Source organism: Mesoplodon mirus (assembly GCF_964341445.2).
Source record: "Mesoplodon mirus genome assembly, chromosome: 10".
Lineage (NCBI taxonomy): Eukaryota > Metazoa > Chordata > Mammalia > Artiodactyla > Ziphiidae > Mesoplodon > Mesoplodon mirus.
In genome coordinates, this window is record NC_138986.1 from 9,028,114 (window position 1) to 9,042,261 (window position 14,148).

General features: G+C 50.8%; 1 protein-coding gene across 3 annotated transcripts in view; it reads right to left on the reverse strand.

The window, feature by feature from the left end:
* Positions 1-209: 209 nt before the first annotated feature.
* The window catches only part of TULP4 (TUB like protein 4), a 246,763-nt gene continuing 232,824 nt past the window's right edge, over positions 210-14,148 (reverse strand). For all 3 annotated transcript variants that reach the window (XM_082634188.1, XM_082634189.1, XM_082634190.1), the window contains 5 exons: positions 12,740-12,884; positions 10,624-10,717; positions 7,456-7,599; positions 2,472-4,978; positions 210-772 (listed from right to left, as the gene is read on the reverse strand). In XM_082634188.1, coding sequence (XP_082490314.1) covers positions 656-772; positions 2,472-4,978; positions 7,456-7,599; positions 10,624-10,717; positions 12,740-12,884 — 3,007 coding nt within the window. In that variant the 3' untranslated portion in view covers positions 210-655. The remainder of the gene's footprint in view (positions 773-2,471; positions 4,979-7,455; positions 7,600-10,623; positions 10,718-12,739; positions 12,885-14,148) is intronic.

Genomic DNA, 14,148 nt, shown 5'->3' on the forward strand with positions numbered 1-14,148 from the left:
CGAGCTCACGAGCAAATCGTATTTATACCTGGTAATAGCACCCCCGTAAAAAGCCTACTTTTATTAGTCAAACACAGTGCATTTGCCAAAATACCCCTCATTAATCAAGTCACCTCTGGGGGAATAACATAACATGTGAACTGAAGGTCCCCCCGCAAGAGAACCTGTACCTTCAGGACTTTTTGGTTGTTTTCCTTAACAAGTGTTTGTATTTACACTAGCAGTCACGTTGGAGGAGTAGTAAAAGCTAGACGTCGTGCGGGACGAAAACAATGCGCACCCCTAGTCTAGAAGGGCAGCGGGCGAGAAGGCAGTCTCACCCTCCTTCTGAAGGGCCCCTTGTCCCGTCGCCAACATAAGCAAACCCAGTAGGACATTCCCACGGCGACCTGAACACCACCAGGTAGGTGCCTTGCACCCTTTGCTTGCAGACACCGCTCTCCTGTATTTTACTTTCGTCTAAAAAAATGAGAAGAAAAAAAAAATAAAGGATAATAAAAACCCAAACAAACAACAACGAAAGGTCAGTGCCCTCCCCTGGGCCTGACAGACGTTTCCAGTTTTGCCCTCGTCTTCTGGTCCCCCAGGCACCAGGCCGTGCAGGCTCCTCCAGCGTCTGCGATCAGACCGCTTTCTCCTCCCCACACCAGTCTCTTCACTTGAGGCGCTGGGTCACGTTGGCCAGGGCGACCGCAAAGGCCTGCACAGCGGAGAAGGGGTTCTGGAAGTCCAGGATGTATGCGTTGCCGTCAATCCGTCCAAACTGCATCACCTGGGGCGAGGGTGGGGCGGCGAAGCAAAGACGTTAGAGGAAAACCTCCTTGCGGCTCCTGACAGAAGCAGACAGCGCGGCCTGTGAGATATTTCTGCCAACAAAAGCGACTCTGAAAAGCTTATCAATCTAACTATGAGTTTGTCAGAAATAAACAGATGGAGGAACGTGTTAAATCGTGCACTGGGGAGGCCACAGGCAAAATTCAGAGCGTGGAAAGCTCCTCGGGTCAAAGGAAGTGGTTTCTCCACCAAGAAACAGAAGGAGAAAGAAAAAGTAGAGAAAAAAATCTACAGGCTAAAAGAGGCTTAAGAGAACCACCACCTGTGATCTGTCAGATGTCACACTGCTCAGAGAGGGACCAAGCAGAGCACACGTGGTCCCCCCTTGCACTCCACCTCCTGCACCTGCTTTCCTGTCACCCCAGTGCTTACTGTGACCACACTGTATCATGTTATTATATGATGTTACACATATTTAATTGTTCATGGTCTTTCTTCCATTTTTGTAAACTCCAGGAGGACAGAGATCTCCCTCTGTTTTCCTCAGTGCTCTGAATTTCAGCACTCAGAACTGGGGTTCCCAAACTCTCTGTAAAGGGCTGATGATAAAACATTTTAGACTTTGTAGGTCACATGGACTTTGCCACAGCTACTGAACCTCTGTTGCAGGGCAAAAGCAGCGCAGACAGTACTGAAATAATGGGCAAGGCTGTGTTCCAATAAAACTTTATTTATATAACAAGGCTGCAGGCTGGATGGGCCTGTAGGCCGTGATTTCCCAACTCCTGGCCAAGAGGACTGCCAGGCATAGAGCAAGAGCAAGTGCTCAATAATCATTTCTTGAGCGAATTAATGACGTTAAATATGAGCGGTGAAGGGAATTCCCGGGATGGTGGAGAAGGGTAGCCCCAGAACGACAGCTATGCAGTGGGACCACAGCAACAATTCCAGGTTGGCGCAGGAAGAACTGACAGACTACGCAAAGTGCTCAAGTGCACCAAGAGGAGATGGATGTTCTGCCAGAGGACTGGGGAAGGGCTTAATAACAGAAACGCAGAAAGACAAGCAAATGAAAACTGGGTAATTTTTACGTCTCGGGTAAAAAGCCTACACGATAAAAAAGAAACTGTAATTAAACCCTAACACATGGCTCAGAAATGAACCACCTTCAGTGGCACGACGAGGGGACCAACGACTACTGATTTACCTGCGAAAAGGGGGGAAGGGAAAGTTCATATGTCGGGGGGCGTTGGGGTGAAGAAAATGAACCCTCATGGTGCTCAGGAAGAAGTCAGTACATGATGCCCCAAACTGAAAACTCAAGAGACAGAAGTAGGAATGTGTTCTTCACAAGTACGGTGGCAAACACCAGAAGCAGCACACAGAGTCAGCTGTTAGAGCTGCCCTCTGGAGCAGCTGTGGGCAGTGGGCAGGTGCCTGCTATTTCCCGCATGGGTCTCACAGAACCATCTGACTTCAAAAAATCAGGACATGTGTTACTTTGGGGAGAAATAAAGAAAAGAGAGCAACAGGCATGCTGAAAATTACAAGCCCGACCGGCCCCAGCTAAGAGTCATCAGCCGTTTCCCACATTTCCCATCTGGCCTTCTGAAAAACGCTCCCCAAGGCCAAAGTCCAGAGACCTGTCAGGACCAGAAAGCGGCACTCTGGCCACACCCCAGCACATGGCTTCTTACCTGCCGCCCCTCCAGCTCGATCTGGAAGTTCTTTGCCGACTCCTGGGTCACCCGCCCCCCGAAGTCCAGCTGGTACACCTGGGTGGCCTCGTTCCAGAGAGGCTGCTTGTTGGCCATGACGTACACGAAGCCCTGGCTGCCCAGCCGCCCGTCCTCCTTCTCGCTGGCTTTCCGGCACTTGAACTCCTCCAGCTCGCTGGCCGCCCTCAGGCTCCTCTTGCTCTTCCAGCCCTTCTTGCTGCCCTGGCTCTGGTTCATCAGCTCGTCCCCGCTGATGAACAGCTCCGGCTCGCTCTCCGAACTGTCCTGGAACTCATTTGTCTTATTCAACTTCTTCGACTTCACCTGGTCTTTCTGACTCTTCACTTTCTTCTTCTCTCTCCCCAGGCGGGGGCTGGAGATCAGGGAATTAAAATCACTCAAAGTCCGAGCCTCCTTCTTCACTTTGCCTTCAGTGATGGCCTGAACGTTTCCCTCCTCGGCCCGGCTGTCCAGCCGCTTCCGGTTCTTCTTTCCGAACTTCTCCGTCCGCTGGGGGACTGGGCTCTCCGTCAGGGAGAGGACTTCCTGGAAGTTGTCTGCGGTCTCTACCATCACCTCAGTACCCAGGTGGGTTTGGAGGTCCGTGGGCGGCGGGGACACGAGGGGCTTCTCCACCACCAAGTGCGCCTTGGGGGGGAGAGCGCCCTGGGGGCTCTGCACGGGCGGGCACGCGCTGTAGGAATTCCAGGGGTGCAAGGCGATGGGTGGCAGTTGGAAACTCGAGCAGGCGCTGCTTCCCGGGTACATGGGGGGCAGGGGGCAGTAGGGGAGGCCGGGCGGGTAGGCCGTTTGAAGAACCACCGCGGACTCCTGTTGTGCAAACTGTGCTGGGGCCAGAGCGTCTTTCGGGGAGCAGGGAGCCTGCACCCCCGTCAAAGGGGAGGTGTTATAGCCTCCCGGATAGGGCACTCCCGTGCCATAGCCCGTCTGGAAAGTGGCTGAAGGGCTGGCGGGAGGCTTGGGGGAGACGAAGGGCACTCGGGACACATCCAGGTGCTGGCTCTGACCTACCATCAGAGGGGGCAGCTTCAGGGGGTTGGGCACCGCGGTCTGTGCTGTCCTCTCCTGAGGAACCCAAACATCCTCCCCCAGCACGGGGTCCCACTGGTAGGGGGGTGGCCGCTTCACGGCCACGGCGGCTTCGCTCAGCGCGGGGTGCCTCAGCGGCTTCTCGGCCTGACAGTGCTGGGCCAGCGCCTCGTCCTCGGTGAAGGCCGAGTTGACGTAGTCGGCGCGCTCGCGGGCGCCCTCGCCCGCGCTCAGGAGGCTGTAGGACGACTGGGAGGTCAGCGGGGAGGTGCTGGCCGCGTGCGCCAGGCCGGCGCCCGGCTGCGCCCCCGCGCCCGGCTCCGGCCTCCCCGCCACGCCCGCGCCGCTGCACTGGCTGCAGGTGTACAGGGCGGGCGGGGGCCGTGCCGGGAACTGCGCCGCGCCCTTGGGCCTGGGCGGGTGCGGCGGCGGCCGCGGGGGCTCGGCCAGCGGCGCCGCCCTGAGCGCCGCCTCGCGGTTGTTCCTGCGTAGCGTGGCGTGGATGAGGCCGCCGTCGGGTCTCTGCCCCGCGCCGCGGCCGGGGGCGCCCAGCGGGCAGGCGAGGTCCGGGTAGGGGGGCGGGTCCCCCGGGGGGATGGAGTAGCGCGGGACCGTCAGGCGGTTCAGGGTGGCGCTGGTGCAGGGCTGCGGGACCTTCTTCTCGGTGGCGGTGAGCCTCAGCGTGGCCGAGCTGCCCGGGCCCGGGAGCGCGTAGGCGTTCTGGGAGCAGAGCATGCGCGTCCGGGGCCGGCACACCTCCTCCACGTTGCCGCTGCTGTCGAAGGTGGTGATCCTCTCGTAGCCCAGGGGCGGCTGGTAGTGCGCCGCCGTGGGGTAGGGCGAGAAGTCGCCCTTCTTCAAGCACGTGTCCAGCGGGGGCGGCGGGGGCGGCGGCGGGGGCGGCGCCGCGGTGGTGGGGGCCGCGGGGATGGTTCCCGGGTAGGGGGGTGGGGGGTTCATCTTGGCCACCTGGACCTCCTGGGGGGCGCTGAACACCACCGCGTCCCCCTCGGTGGCCAACTGGGGCACCGGCCGCAGGGCCTTGGCTGGCTTCTGCAGGTGCTCGTGGTCTCGGTCCCCGTGGTCCAGCACAGACAGCTGGATGGCCCCCTGTGCTGGCGGTGGCAGGGACAGCTGAGGCGGGTTGGGGATGACGCGGCTTATCTCCACGCCCCCGAAGATCACCTGGCCAGGGCTGGAGTAGCGGCTGGCCACGGGGTACTGGGCGGCGCTGTCGCTTGCGTGCTCGGCTGCGCCCACGGCTGCGGTCTGATTGGTCAGGACGTCCAGCTGCACATTCTGGTTGGCCAGCAGGGACTGCACCAGCCCGATGCTCTGCGTGGGGGACATCGCTTGAGCCGAGCTGTGGATGGGGGCGATGGGGATGTTCACGGTGCAAGGTGGGTTGTTCTCGGGCACACCAGATGCTCCTGTCACTGAAAGGAAATTAGAAAGATGAACTGCTTACAAACAAAACACTGCCATGAAACTGGGTCAGAAGAAGCAACACATCTCTACTCATCCAGTCCTTCTGCATACAGAATGCAGTCGCTACAGAGGAAAGTGTTTGCTTAGGGAAAGCTGGACAGTTCACACAAGTTACACAACACTTCCCTAAATGTTTCTAGAAGGACACACGGGCAATCCCGATGGGTTCTTCAGGGCAGCCTGCAGTCGTCTGTAAGCTAAGGGCACTGCCAGAGCTTTTCAATAAATACCTCTGAACCTGCTGAATTTGGTACCATGTACCTGAATGGCACCATGGCAAACGATTAAGTGTTTAAAAGATGCTTTTAACTTGTGATATTCATAAAAAGCCCACTCTTTTGTGCAAGAAGAGGGCCCTGGTACAGTATGAAACTCCACTGAGGACTCAGTGCCTAGGCTTCTTTTGAGTGGATTCATCCAGGGTCACGGACTGGTTAGTGTGGGAAGTGTCATGCAGCAGGTGTGTGTCTGGAGATTTGTACAGCAATTAAGTTTCTGTAAATAGAACCATGTGAAATGCAGTAGAGAAACCAATGAAAAGACTCTTCTAGCAAATCTGCATATGAGGGGAAGGGTCATTTCCTAATTTAGCTGCTTTTTAGCATTTCAAATGGTATATAAGGTGAGCCCCATTGAATAAACCCTGTAAATATATCCTATCTGTACACAGTAGGGATTTAATAAAGTGTATATTTGAGCGATGATCTGCAGACCACGTGCACATGCTCAGAGCCACTGTCTGAACTGCCCTGTCTGAAGTGCTCACCGAGCATGGCAAGCTGACTCACGTGGGCCTCTAAGTGCTGTGTGGCAACTAGTATCCGAGCAGGAAATAGAATTTAACAGGCTAACTGCAGAGGCTGGCTGACCTTTCACCAGAACTTCAGAATGAAACCAGCTGGTTCATGAAAAGCTAAGCCCGCCCTCAGCGCCTGCAACAGACTCTCCCCTTCCCGGGGGTCCTCTCGTGAGAGGTAACTATCTCCTGCCTGCACGAATCTGGGCCCTGTCCCAAGTTTTCTACTATTCCTGTTCAGCTTCCTCTTCCAGATGTTCTCTCCTCGGTATGGAACACTGACGGCAGGTGTCTTCCCCGCTGAACGAGACGAGAGTCTCTGTCGCGTCAGGAAGCACTGAGTTTAAACTCTGAGACCAAACGTTCCCTCCTCCACAGGGAACCACAGACGATAACAACAGCTGAGCGTTAGAGAGAGCTCTATCAGTCACGTTCTGGGAGAACGGAAGGTGATAAGGAGAAAGTGTAAAAGATACTCCCAGATCCAAGGCTGTGAACTAGCAGGGCACAGGCTACACGCTGAAGGGTGTTCAGCCTCACCAAACCGCAGGCTAACACGGTCGCAAGACCGTGCCCATCAGGACTGCGTGAGTCCAGAACACCTGCTCCACCCGTGAGGAGAGGTAAACCGTCAGAGGACCAAAGGCGGCTACTGTCAGAAAGCACAGTCATTTTACAGGTAAAAACCTGGGCTGAGAGAAGGCAGACAACTCCCTCACGTTCAGAGCCTGAGCTGGGATCAGTGTCCAGCCCAGCCCATCCCATGGCGAGACTAGAGCCCCTCTGCTTGAGAATGACCAGGTACAGGAAAAGTCAGCGGCACATGCAGGGTTCCTCTGGCTCAGAAACCAGAGACTTTCAGAACCGTGCTTGGTTTTAAGTAGAGGAATCTCTGTGTTTATAAAATTGTTGCAGGTGGACATTTTTTGAGAATAGTCACAGACAATAATTGGGAGACTAATTAGAATTCATTCTAGTCTGTTAATCGAAATAGGACCCCCTGACTAGAAAGCACTTAAATTAACCTAAGATGCTATAGATACTTCAAAATCTGTAAACTGGGATTTTAAAACCTTGTACCAGATTTTACTTTTAACTCACACCGGGCTTCTATTCTATGCATGGAGACCTGCACTGCACTTAAGAGAGAGATGTTGAAATGCACAGGTTTCCTGCCCGGGAGACGGGGCAGGTTTGAGAAACCGGGCTTCGTGGGCACAGGGTCATCTGCGTGACGTCATTCTCTAAGCAGGGACTGAGAGGACGAGGGCCGGCCTAGGGTCCGTGAGACAGGGTTTCGCTTCTGATTTCTGACTGGTCCCGTTAACTTCTCTTTATCCAGGCACGGGACTGGGAGGCTCACCGTGAGGGTGAGACGAGGCGGTGGCAGCGCTCACAGCCACCTCCGCCTCAAGCGTCCTTTTTGCTCTGGCAGCTCCTCTCCTCCCCGGACTAGTGACAGTATGTGGCCTTTCTGCCGTGACACCTCACGTGCCTTCCACCCTTACTGGGGCAGCAGGCACGGGCTGACGTGCGGTCATCCCCAACTTACTGCCGCTCTGCCCCCAACACGACCCGCCAAGAGAGGGTGTGGGCTCGTGACAAACCAGCTGACGTGCGTGAACACACCTGGTAAATCATCTTCATCTTCACTGAAAACATTTGCGTTGAAGACAGGTAAATTAACAAAGTCCATGGAAATCTTCCGAACCTCCGGGAGATAGATGGTCATCTGCCGCGGCTGGAGATGCAGGAGGCTGGTTTTGTAGATTACTGGTGGGGAGGAGGAGGAAAGCACAGTCAACAGAGACACGGCAGAGGACAGCCAGGGCGCCAGCAGCGTCCCTCACGGGGAGAGAGATGGGGCTGCGGTGTCCCTGCGCTCAGAAGACAGATCTGTGCGGGCGGGCTGAGAGCCTGAGGGCAGCTGCGCGCGTCTCCCCCTGGCGCTCGACCCGCCACCCCGGACACAGTGCATATTCGGTGACAACAAATTCTCGGTCTAGCCCGGCCACTCTGCCAGTGGTTTGTCTACAGAACCACACATTTCAAATGTTAAAAACTTACACTCTTTTTTTGGAATGAGCTGGGTATGATAAATATATTTTTAAAAAATCTCACTTGCAGTCAGAAGGATAATTTAGTGAAAATAGTTGTGATAACCAGAGTGCCGAGCTCAGGGGTATCTCGGGCAATCAAGGAGCTGTTTGAAGGCAACTATGACAGAAGGGATGACGTGTCTCAGGTAGGAATAAAATGCTGCTTTTATTCAGGACTGAATTCTTATCTTACTGACTTTCTATTTCAATTTCATGACCAGGATAGACACGGGGAACTGCCACATGCTTTCTTTAAATACTAAGGTTTACTTTGATTAATGGGGACATTTAAGAGAAGGCCTAGACTGCAACTAAAATATTTAGAGACAAAATAAGCTGAAAAAAATAATGAATCTGAATTTAAGTTTCATGGTAGATTAGAATCAGGATGAAATTGCCCCGTCAACTTTCTGTTTATACTCTTTCCTGTGACATATGCAGAGGTGCTTTAATTATTACTATTTTAAGTTTTGTGTTAAGATAAGCCAAACCCTATCTCCACAGCTGTCACCTCCAACAGCCTGGTGGCTGACTGGCCAGCAGCCCCAGGGCGCAGTAGACTTTCTTTTTTGAAGCACCTCTGTAAAGTGCGTACTTGGACTGGCGTGGGCTAAGATGATTTTTCCAACCCAGCAGTCCTTACAGGTCTTTTTCATCTCCCTTGCCCACAGAAGAGAATATGAATTTCGGCTTAAAAACTCTGGATGGCCATATAGCTTAAGAATTAATGCATTAAAGTGCTATTCTTTGTCATTCAGATTGACAAAGAGAAATAAAATTAAAAATCTCAGGAGGGATTAAGAAATAACATCAGTTGTCTCCAGAGGGGAGGAAAAAAAAACTAGGTGGCTGGGGGTGAGGACGAGACAGCTTAACTATACTCCTTTAAATCTTTTGAATTTATTCCATATTTTTAAAATTAAGAAATGTAAAAAATTAAAAATAGAAAATTTCACAGGCCAGATCATTCTAATAGAAACAAATTATTATCCAATTATCCAATATAAAGTAACCAACAGCACTCACTTTTTTTTTTTCTTTTAATAACCACAGGCCAGGCCATACAGACGTCTTGCTTTCCATCCACCCTGGTAAGCTTACCAGAGTATTTAATAGGGTGCCCATATGTAATATACTTTCTAAAATCCAAGAGTTAATTCCTTCTCTCTAGTAGAATCAAATGGAAAATTCTCTTCGCTTGACGTATGGTACTAGCTAAAACCCTCTTTTTTAAAAGGTCAGTGACTAGGACAGTGATTTCACCGCTGTCATACAGAAGGCTTTGGTCCCGGGCACTCAGACTCCTCACACTGCAGCAGCACGGGCCTCAGAAGCACTCACGGGCCCTCCCATCTTAAGGTCTCGTTGATCTGCTCGTGGACCCACTCAACGTCCAAGAAATAGGGCAGGCAGAATGAAAAGATCCAGTAAGTAAATTCTCACTTTCATTCTTTTTTCAATGTTTATAGTCAGCAGATGGCTAAGTTCTCAGCTTACTGACATGGGGATGATCACAACCCTCACACAGTGGTATCAGAACCCCCGTGTACACCAGGAGCACACTGCTGAATTACTGAAGAACAGGCTTTTGTGGTCTTCAGAGGGTGTCCAGGTTGTGGAAGATACCCTAAGAGATTTCTTTGCATTATGTACAGGGATGGTCTACTCTTATTTCCTAAGTCAGTTTTATATTTTACCTTTATTCCTCCTCTTCTTTAAGCTGAGTAACTTCAAAAAGAAAAATCCACCTGCAGCTCTACCTAATAAGCCTCTGAAGATACATACACAGCAACATATCTTTTAACGTCTGCTTTGCAAGAATCATTTATTTTAAAGGATCTGTGTTTGAGACAGCTCTAATAGGCAGATTCAGAATTTAAAAAACATTTTTTTTAGTAGGCTACACAGAGCACATTCAAGATGGGGCCACCAGCCGTAGGCTGGCCAAGGCGGCCTTCTGGAGAGGTGTGTGCATGTCAAATGATCAGGCCACCCCACAAGGTGGGGGACAACACAGCCGCTCAGCCCATACAGGGCTGTGCCATCAGGAGGAAGCCACTTGGAAAAGGACCTCTGTCGTTTCCCTCCCTCACTGTCCCAGAGTAAGCGGCACGTTAGTGCTACTCACCCAAGTCGGGCACCGAGGAGGACGCGCACTCCGGGTTCTTGCCCAGCCCTGTCCTCCGCTGGTTCCATTTTCCCCGAGGTCTCAAGCTTCCAACAGACAGGATATTTATCTGGTACTTCGAAATGAAGTCTACAAAGACTTACCACTAAGAACTGTACTAACAGTCAGCCAACGTGTTCTAATAGCCTCCAATGCTCTCTTCTCGACTTTCTTCAGAAGTTTCTTTTGCCTCAAGAACCTAAAGACACTGGTACCGAAATCTGCCCACGGTAAAAGGCCAGAAATCAAAATAACCAGAAACCTATCAGAGCTTTTGGTTATGTCTGTCATTTTTATCGTCAGGGCTTATAGAAAACAATGAAAGCGCCGCTGGCACACACACACACAAACCAATTAGAGCAATAATTCTAACGTTTACAAAATCATGGTGCTAACTTGGAGGGTAAACTTTGGAGGTAAAGTACATGCTGATCTTTTGGTGTCATAAGAGCTCGTGTTTTACTTTAGGCCACTGGAGGTCGAAATTGATTTCTCAGCCTGAGTTCCGACTGGGATGCATGCAGTACTTACCTGCACCGAGGTTGGTTGGCAGGAAAGCAGCCAAGCCCACGATCTTAAATTTGGTTCCCCAGATATTAGACGTGACCTGAGCAAGATAGTTGTGCTGTGGGGAGGAAAAAAAGAAGAAAAACCACCATCTCTTTCCATATTTTCTATCAATCACTTAAGAAGTAAGAATGCCAACACTTTTTGCTTAAAAAGTCACTGGTGGGCACTGACATAGATATTCATTCTCTGTATCATTCCACCGTTTTCAATACCAGACGCCGACTACAGCATGCCAGGCCCTGTTTTTAAGTGGTGGCTCACGGGCTGTGATTCTCGGGTCTGGGAGTGAGGGGCGGATGGTGTCCCAGTGTGCCCGTGTGCGGGTAGCTTAGAAAGGTCACAGAAGTGACGTGGGCACATTTTTCTTCACCTCTCCTTTTGCCTCAGTCACTGATCTATTACACAAGGTACCAAGCTCTGACTCCATTCTTAGCCTTGATATTTCTCCCAGAAATATCAGTTGCATTGATACCACTGTCCTGAGACCACCCAATTGTTTTTTCATTCAATTAAATTTCAAAAAACTTAAAAAGTTATTACTGTGCTCAAACCACACATATGTGTAGGGTGTGTGTGTACGCATGTGCAAGGGCAATAATAAAGACGAGTAAAATCTAGCTCCTCAAGAAAAGGGAACCCTCCAACACTGTTGGTAGAAATGCAAACTGGTGCAGCCACTGTGGGAAACAGTATGGAGGTTGCTCAAAAAACTAAAAATAGAACTACCATATGATTCAGCAATTCTATTTCTGGGTATTGTTCTGAAAATGAAACTCCCAAGACACTAATTTGAAAAGATATGTGCACCCCAAAGTTCATAGCAGTATTATTTAAAATAATCAAGATGTGGAAGCAACCTAATTACCCATCAATAGATGAATGGATAAAGAAGCTGTGGTATACACACATACACACGCACACACACACACTGGAATATGACTCAGCCATAACACAGAATGAAATCTTGCCATTTGTAACAACATGGATAGACCTAGAGGGTATATGCTAAGTGAAATAAGACAGAGAAAGGCAAATACTGTATGATTTCACTTATATGTGGACTGTAAAAAACAAACCAAATGAACAAATACAACAAAACAGAAACAGACTCATGGAGAACAAACAGGTGGTTGCCAGAGGGGAGGGTGGGGGGATGAGTGAAACAGGTGAGGGAGATTAAGAGCTACAATTCCAGTTACAAAATAAATAAATCACAGGGATGAAATGTACAGCATGGAGACTACAGTCAATAATATTGTAGTAACTTTGTATGGTGACAGTAACTAGATTTATCATAGTGACCATTTTGAAATGTATAAAAGTATCAAATCACTACATTGTACACCTGGAACTAACATAGTGTTGTAGGTCAATTACACTTAAACCTCCCCCCGCCCCCCCCCCCACACATACACACACAAGAGAGCTCATAAGCTAATGGAGGAGATCAGGCTTGTAATTATTTGCAGACAGAGAGTCACTGAGCAATGTTATAAGGGAGCTGTAAACAACATGCTTTGGGGTTACTCTGGCTGAGTCCCGGAAGGAAGGCTTCGGCATGGAGGTGAACTTATGTCTGGAAGCGTCAAGGCAGAAACAAGGGGGAGGAGACGAGAGGATGGGCCCGTCGACCCGGAGATGGAGACGCAGGCAGAACAAAGGCACAAAGGTGGGAAGCGGCCAGTCAACAATATGGGGCTGCGGCCCCCGGGGTGAGGGGGGCCAGGAGGGAGACAGGCAGGCCAGACTGAGGGGCCGCAGCCGGGGCTGGGCTCCCGCAGACACTGGGAGTCACCGAGGGGTCAGGAGCGGTTTGAGGGAGCAGAGGTGGACATGAGGATATGTCTCGAGCAGAGCTGCCTGGGAGAAGGTTCTCGTGGCAGCAGCAGGGATGCCCGAGGTGGGAGGGAGGCCCAGCGGGATGAAGGGGTGGCAGGGGCACCGAGGGGGCAACCAGGGCTCTTCTCCAGGGCGCCCGGGTCGGGCACTGCCGTCCCAGGCACGGAGACGGTCCCGAGGGCTGAGCCGCAGTCATGTACGCACGAGGAGGGGCGCGTGGCGGGGCTCAAGACACTACCTGAGCGATGTCTTCAAAGGGAAACTCCCTCCGCGTCAGGCTGGGCGAGCCGATGGACGGCTTGCGCATGGGCAGGCGAGGGGACCGGGATATCTCCTGAGCCGCACGCGACAGCTTGGGGGACTTCCGGGCCTCAAGGTTGATCCTGCAGAGAGGAGGCCACGGGTCAGGCGCCCACCGGCGCTCCCGGCCCCTCCTCACTTTCTAGCAGCCCCCCCCGTGGTGTCACTCTCTCAGAGGCTGGGACCTTAATTTAATCAAGTCCCTCCCACCTGCTTTTGCCCTGCGGACATGAGGAAAGAAGGCCGAGTCGTATATCAAACAGCACATGTTTAAAGTACACTGCGCTTAGATGAAGCGATTCATTTGTAAGGAACCCCTGAGAATTAACGTTCACTTCCTATTGACGAAGAGTATGTTTAGAAATGCCTTCTGCCGGGGGTTTACAAAATTAGTCCTGGGGAAAATGGTGGGTGGGAAGAGTTATTCCTCACCTTAAGACCACAATGATTTCACAGCTCCTAATACATAACGTTTGGGATTCAACAGACTTATCTAGCATTTCACCACCTGCAATATTTAAATTAGATCCGTAGATCTAAAGTTTGTCTTCACTTCCTATGCTTATGACATGGGGAACATACGTGTTTAATGCCAATCTACCCCGAAGAGAGTATTATAAAAATGAACATGGTAAGGTTGATGGCGTTCTATGAAGGAAAACCATTGAGCCTCACATATACTGCTTGAGAGCTTGACAAGATATCTAGGGCTGAGGGGGACAGAGCTGGTTACATCTCCGCGCGAGGACAACCAGCCTGGCTGCTGTGTGTAGGGGACTCAACGCTGGGAAGGACGGAAGGAAGGAGGACCAGCTCTGGAGACTGCCACACCCAGGAACTTCAAATGGACATTTACACATGAGGGATTTGACTACTTATGTGTTAAATGGCCTCTCTGCTTAAGCAATGGGAAAAGCAGAAACACTGCAGAAGTGTAGGAAAGTTCATAATCTAATTTGCAAATTAACAAGCTTAGAATAAAGATGAAAAAAGAAATCAATCAGGTTGCTAGAGCAAATGGATATCTACATGGGAAAAAAACCCAAACATTTACCCCTGACTCATATATACACAAAAATTAATCTGTGGTATAAAATTAATCTGAGAGCGAAATGTGAAAGCTAAAACTTTACAAAGCATCCCGAAGAGAACAGAAGAATGTCTTCATGACCTTAGGGGAGACAAAGATTTCCTAAACAGGACAAAAAAAAAAAAAAGCACTAATCATAAAAGAAGAAATTCAGATATTAGATTATATGATAATCCATATATCTGCCAAAGGACTCATAGTTAGAAAACACAAAAGAAGATACCCAAATGGCCAAGAAACATATGAAAACTTGCTCA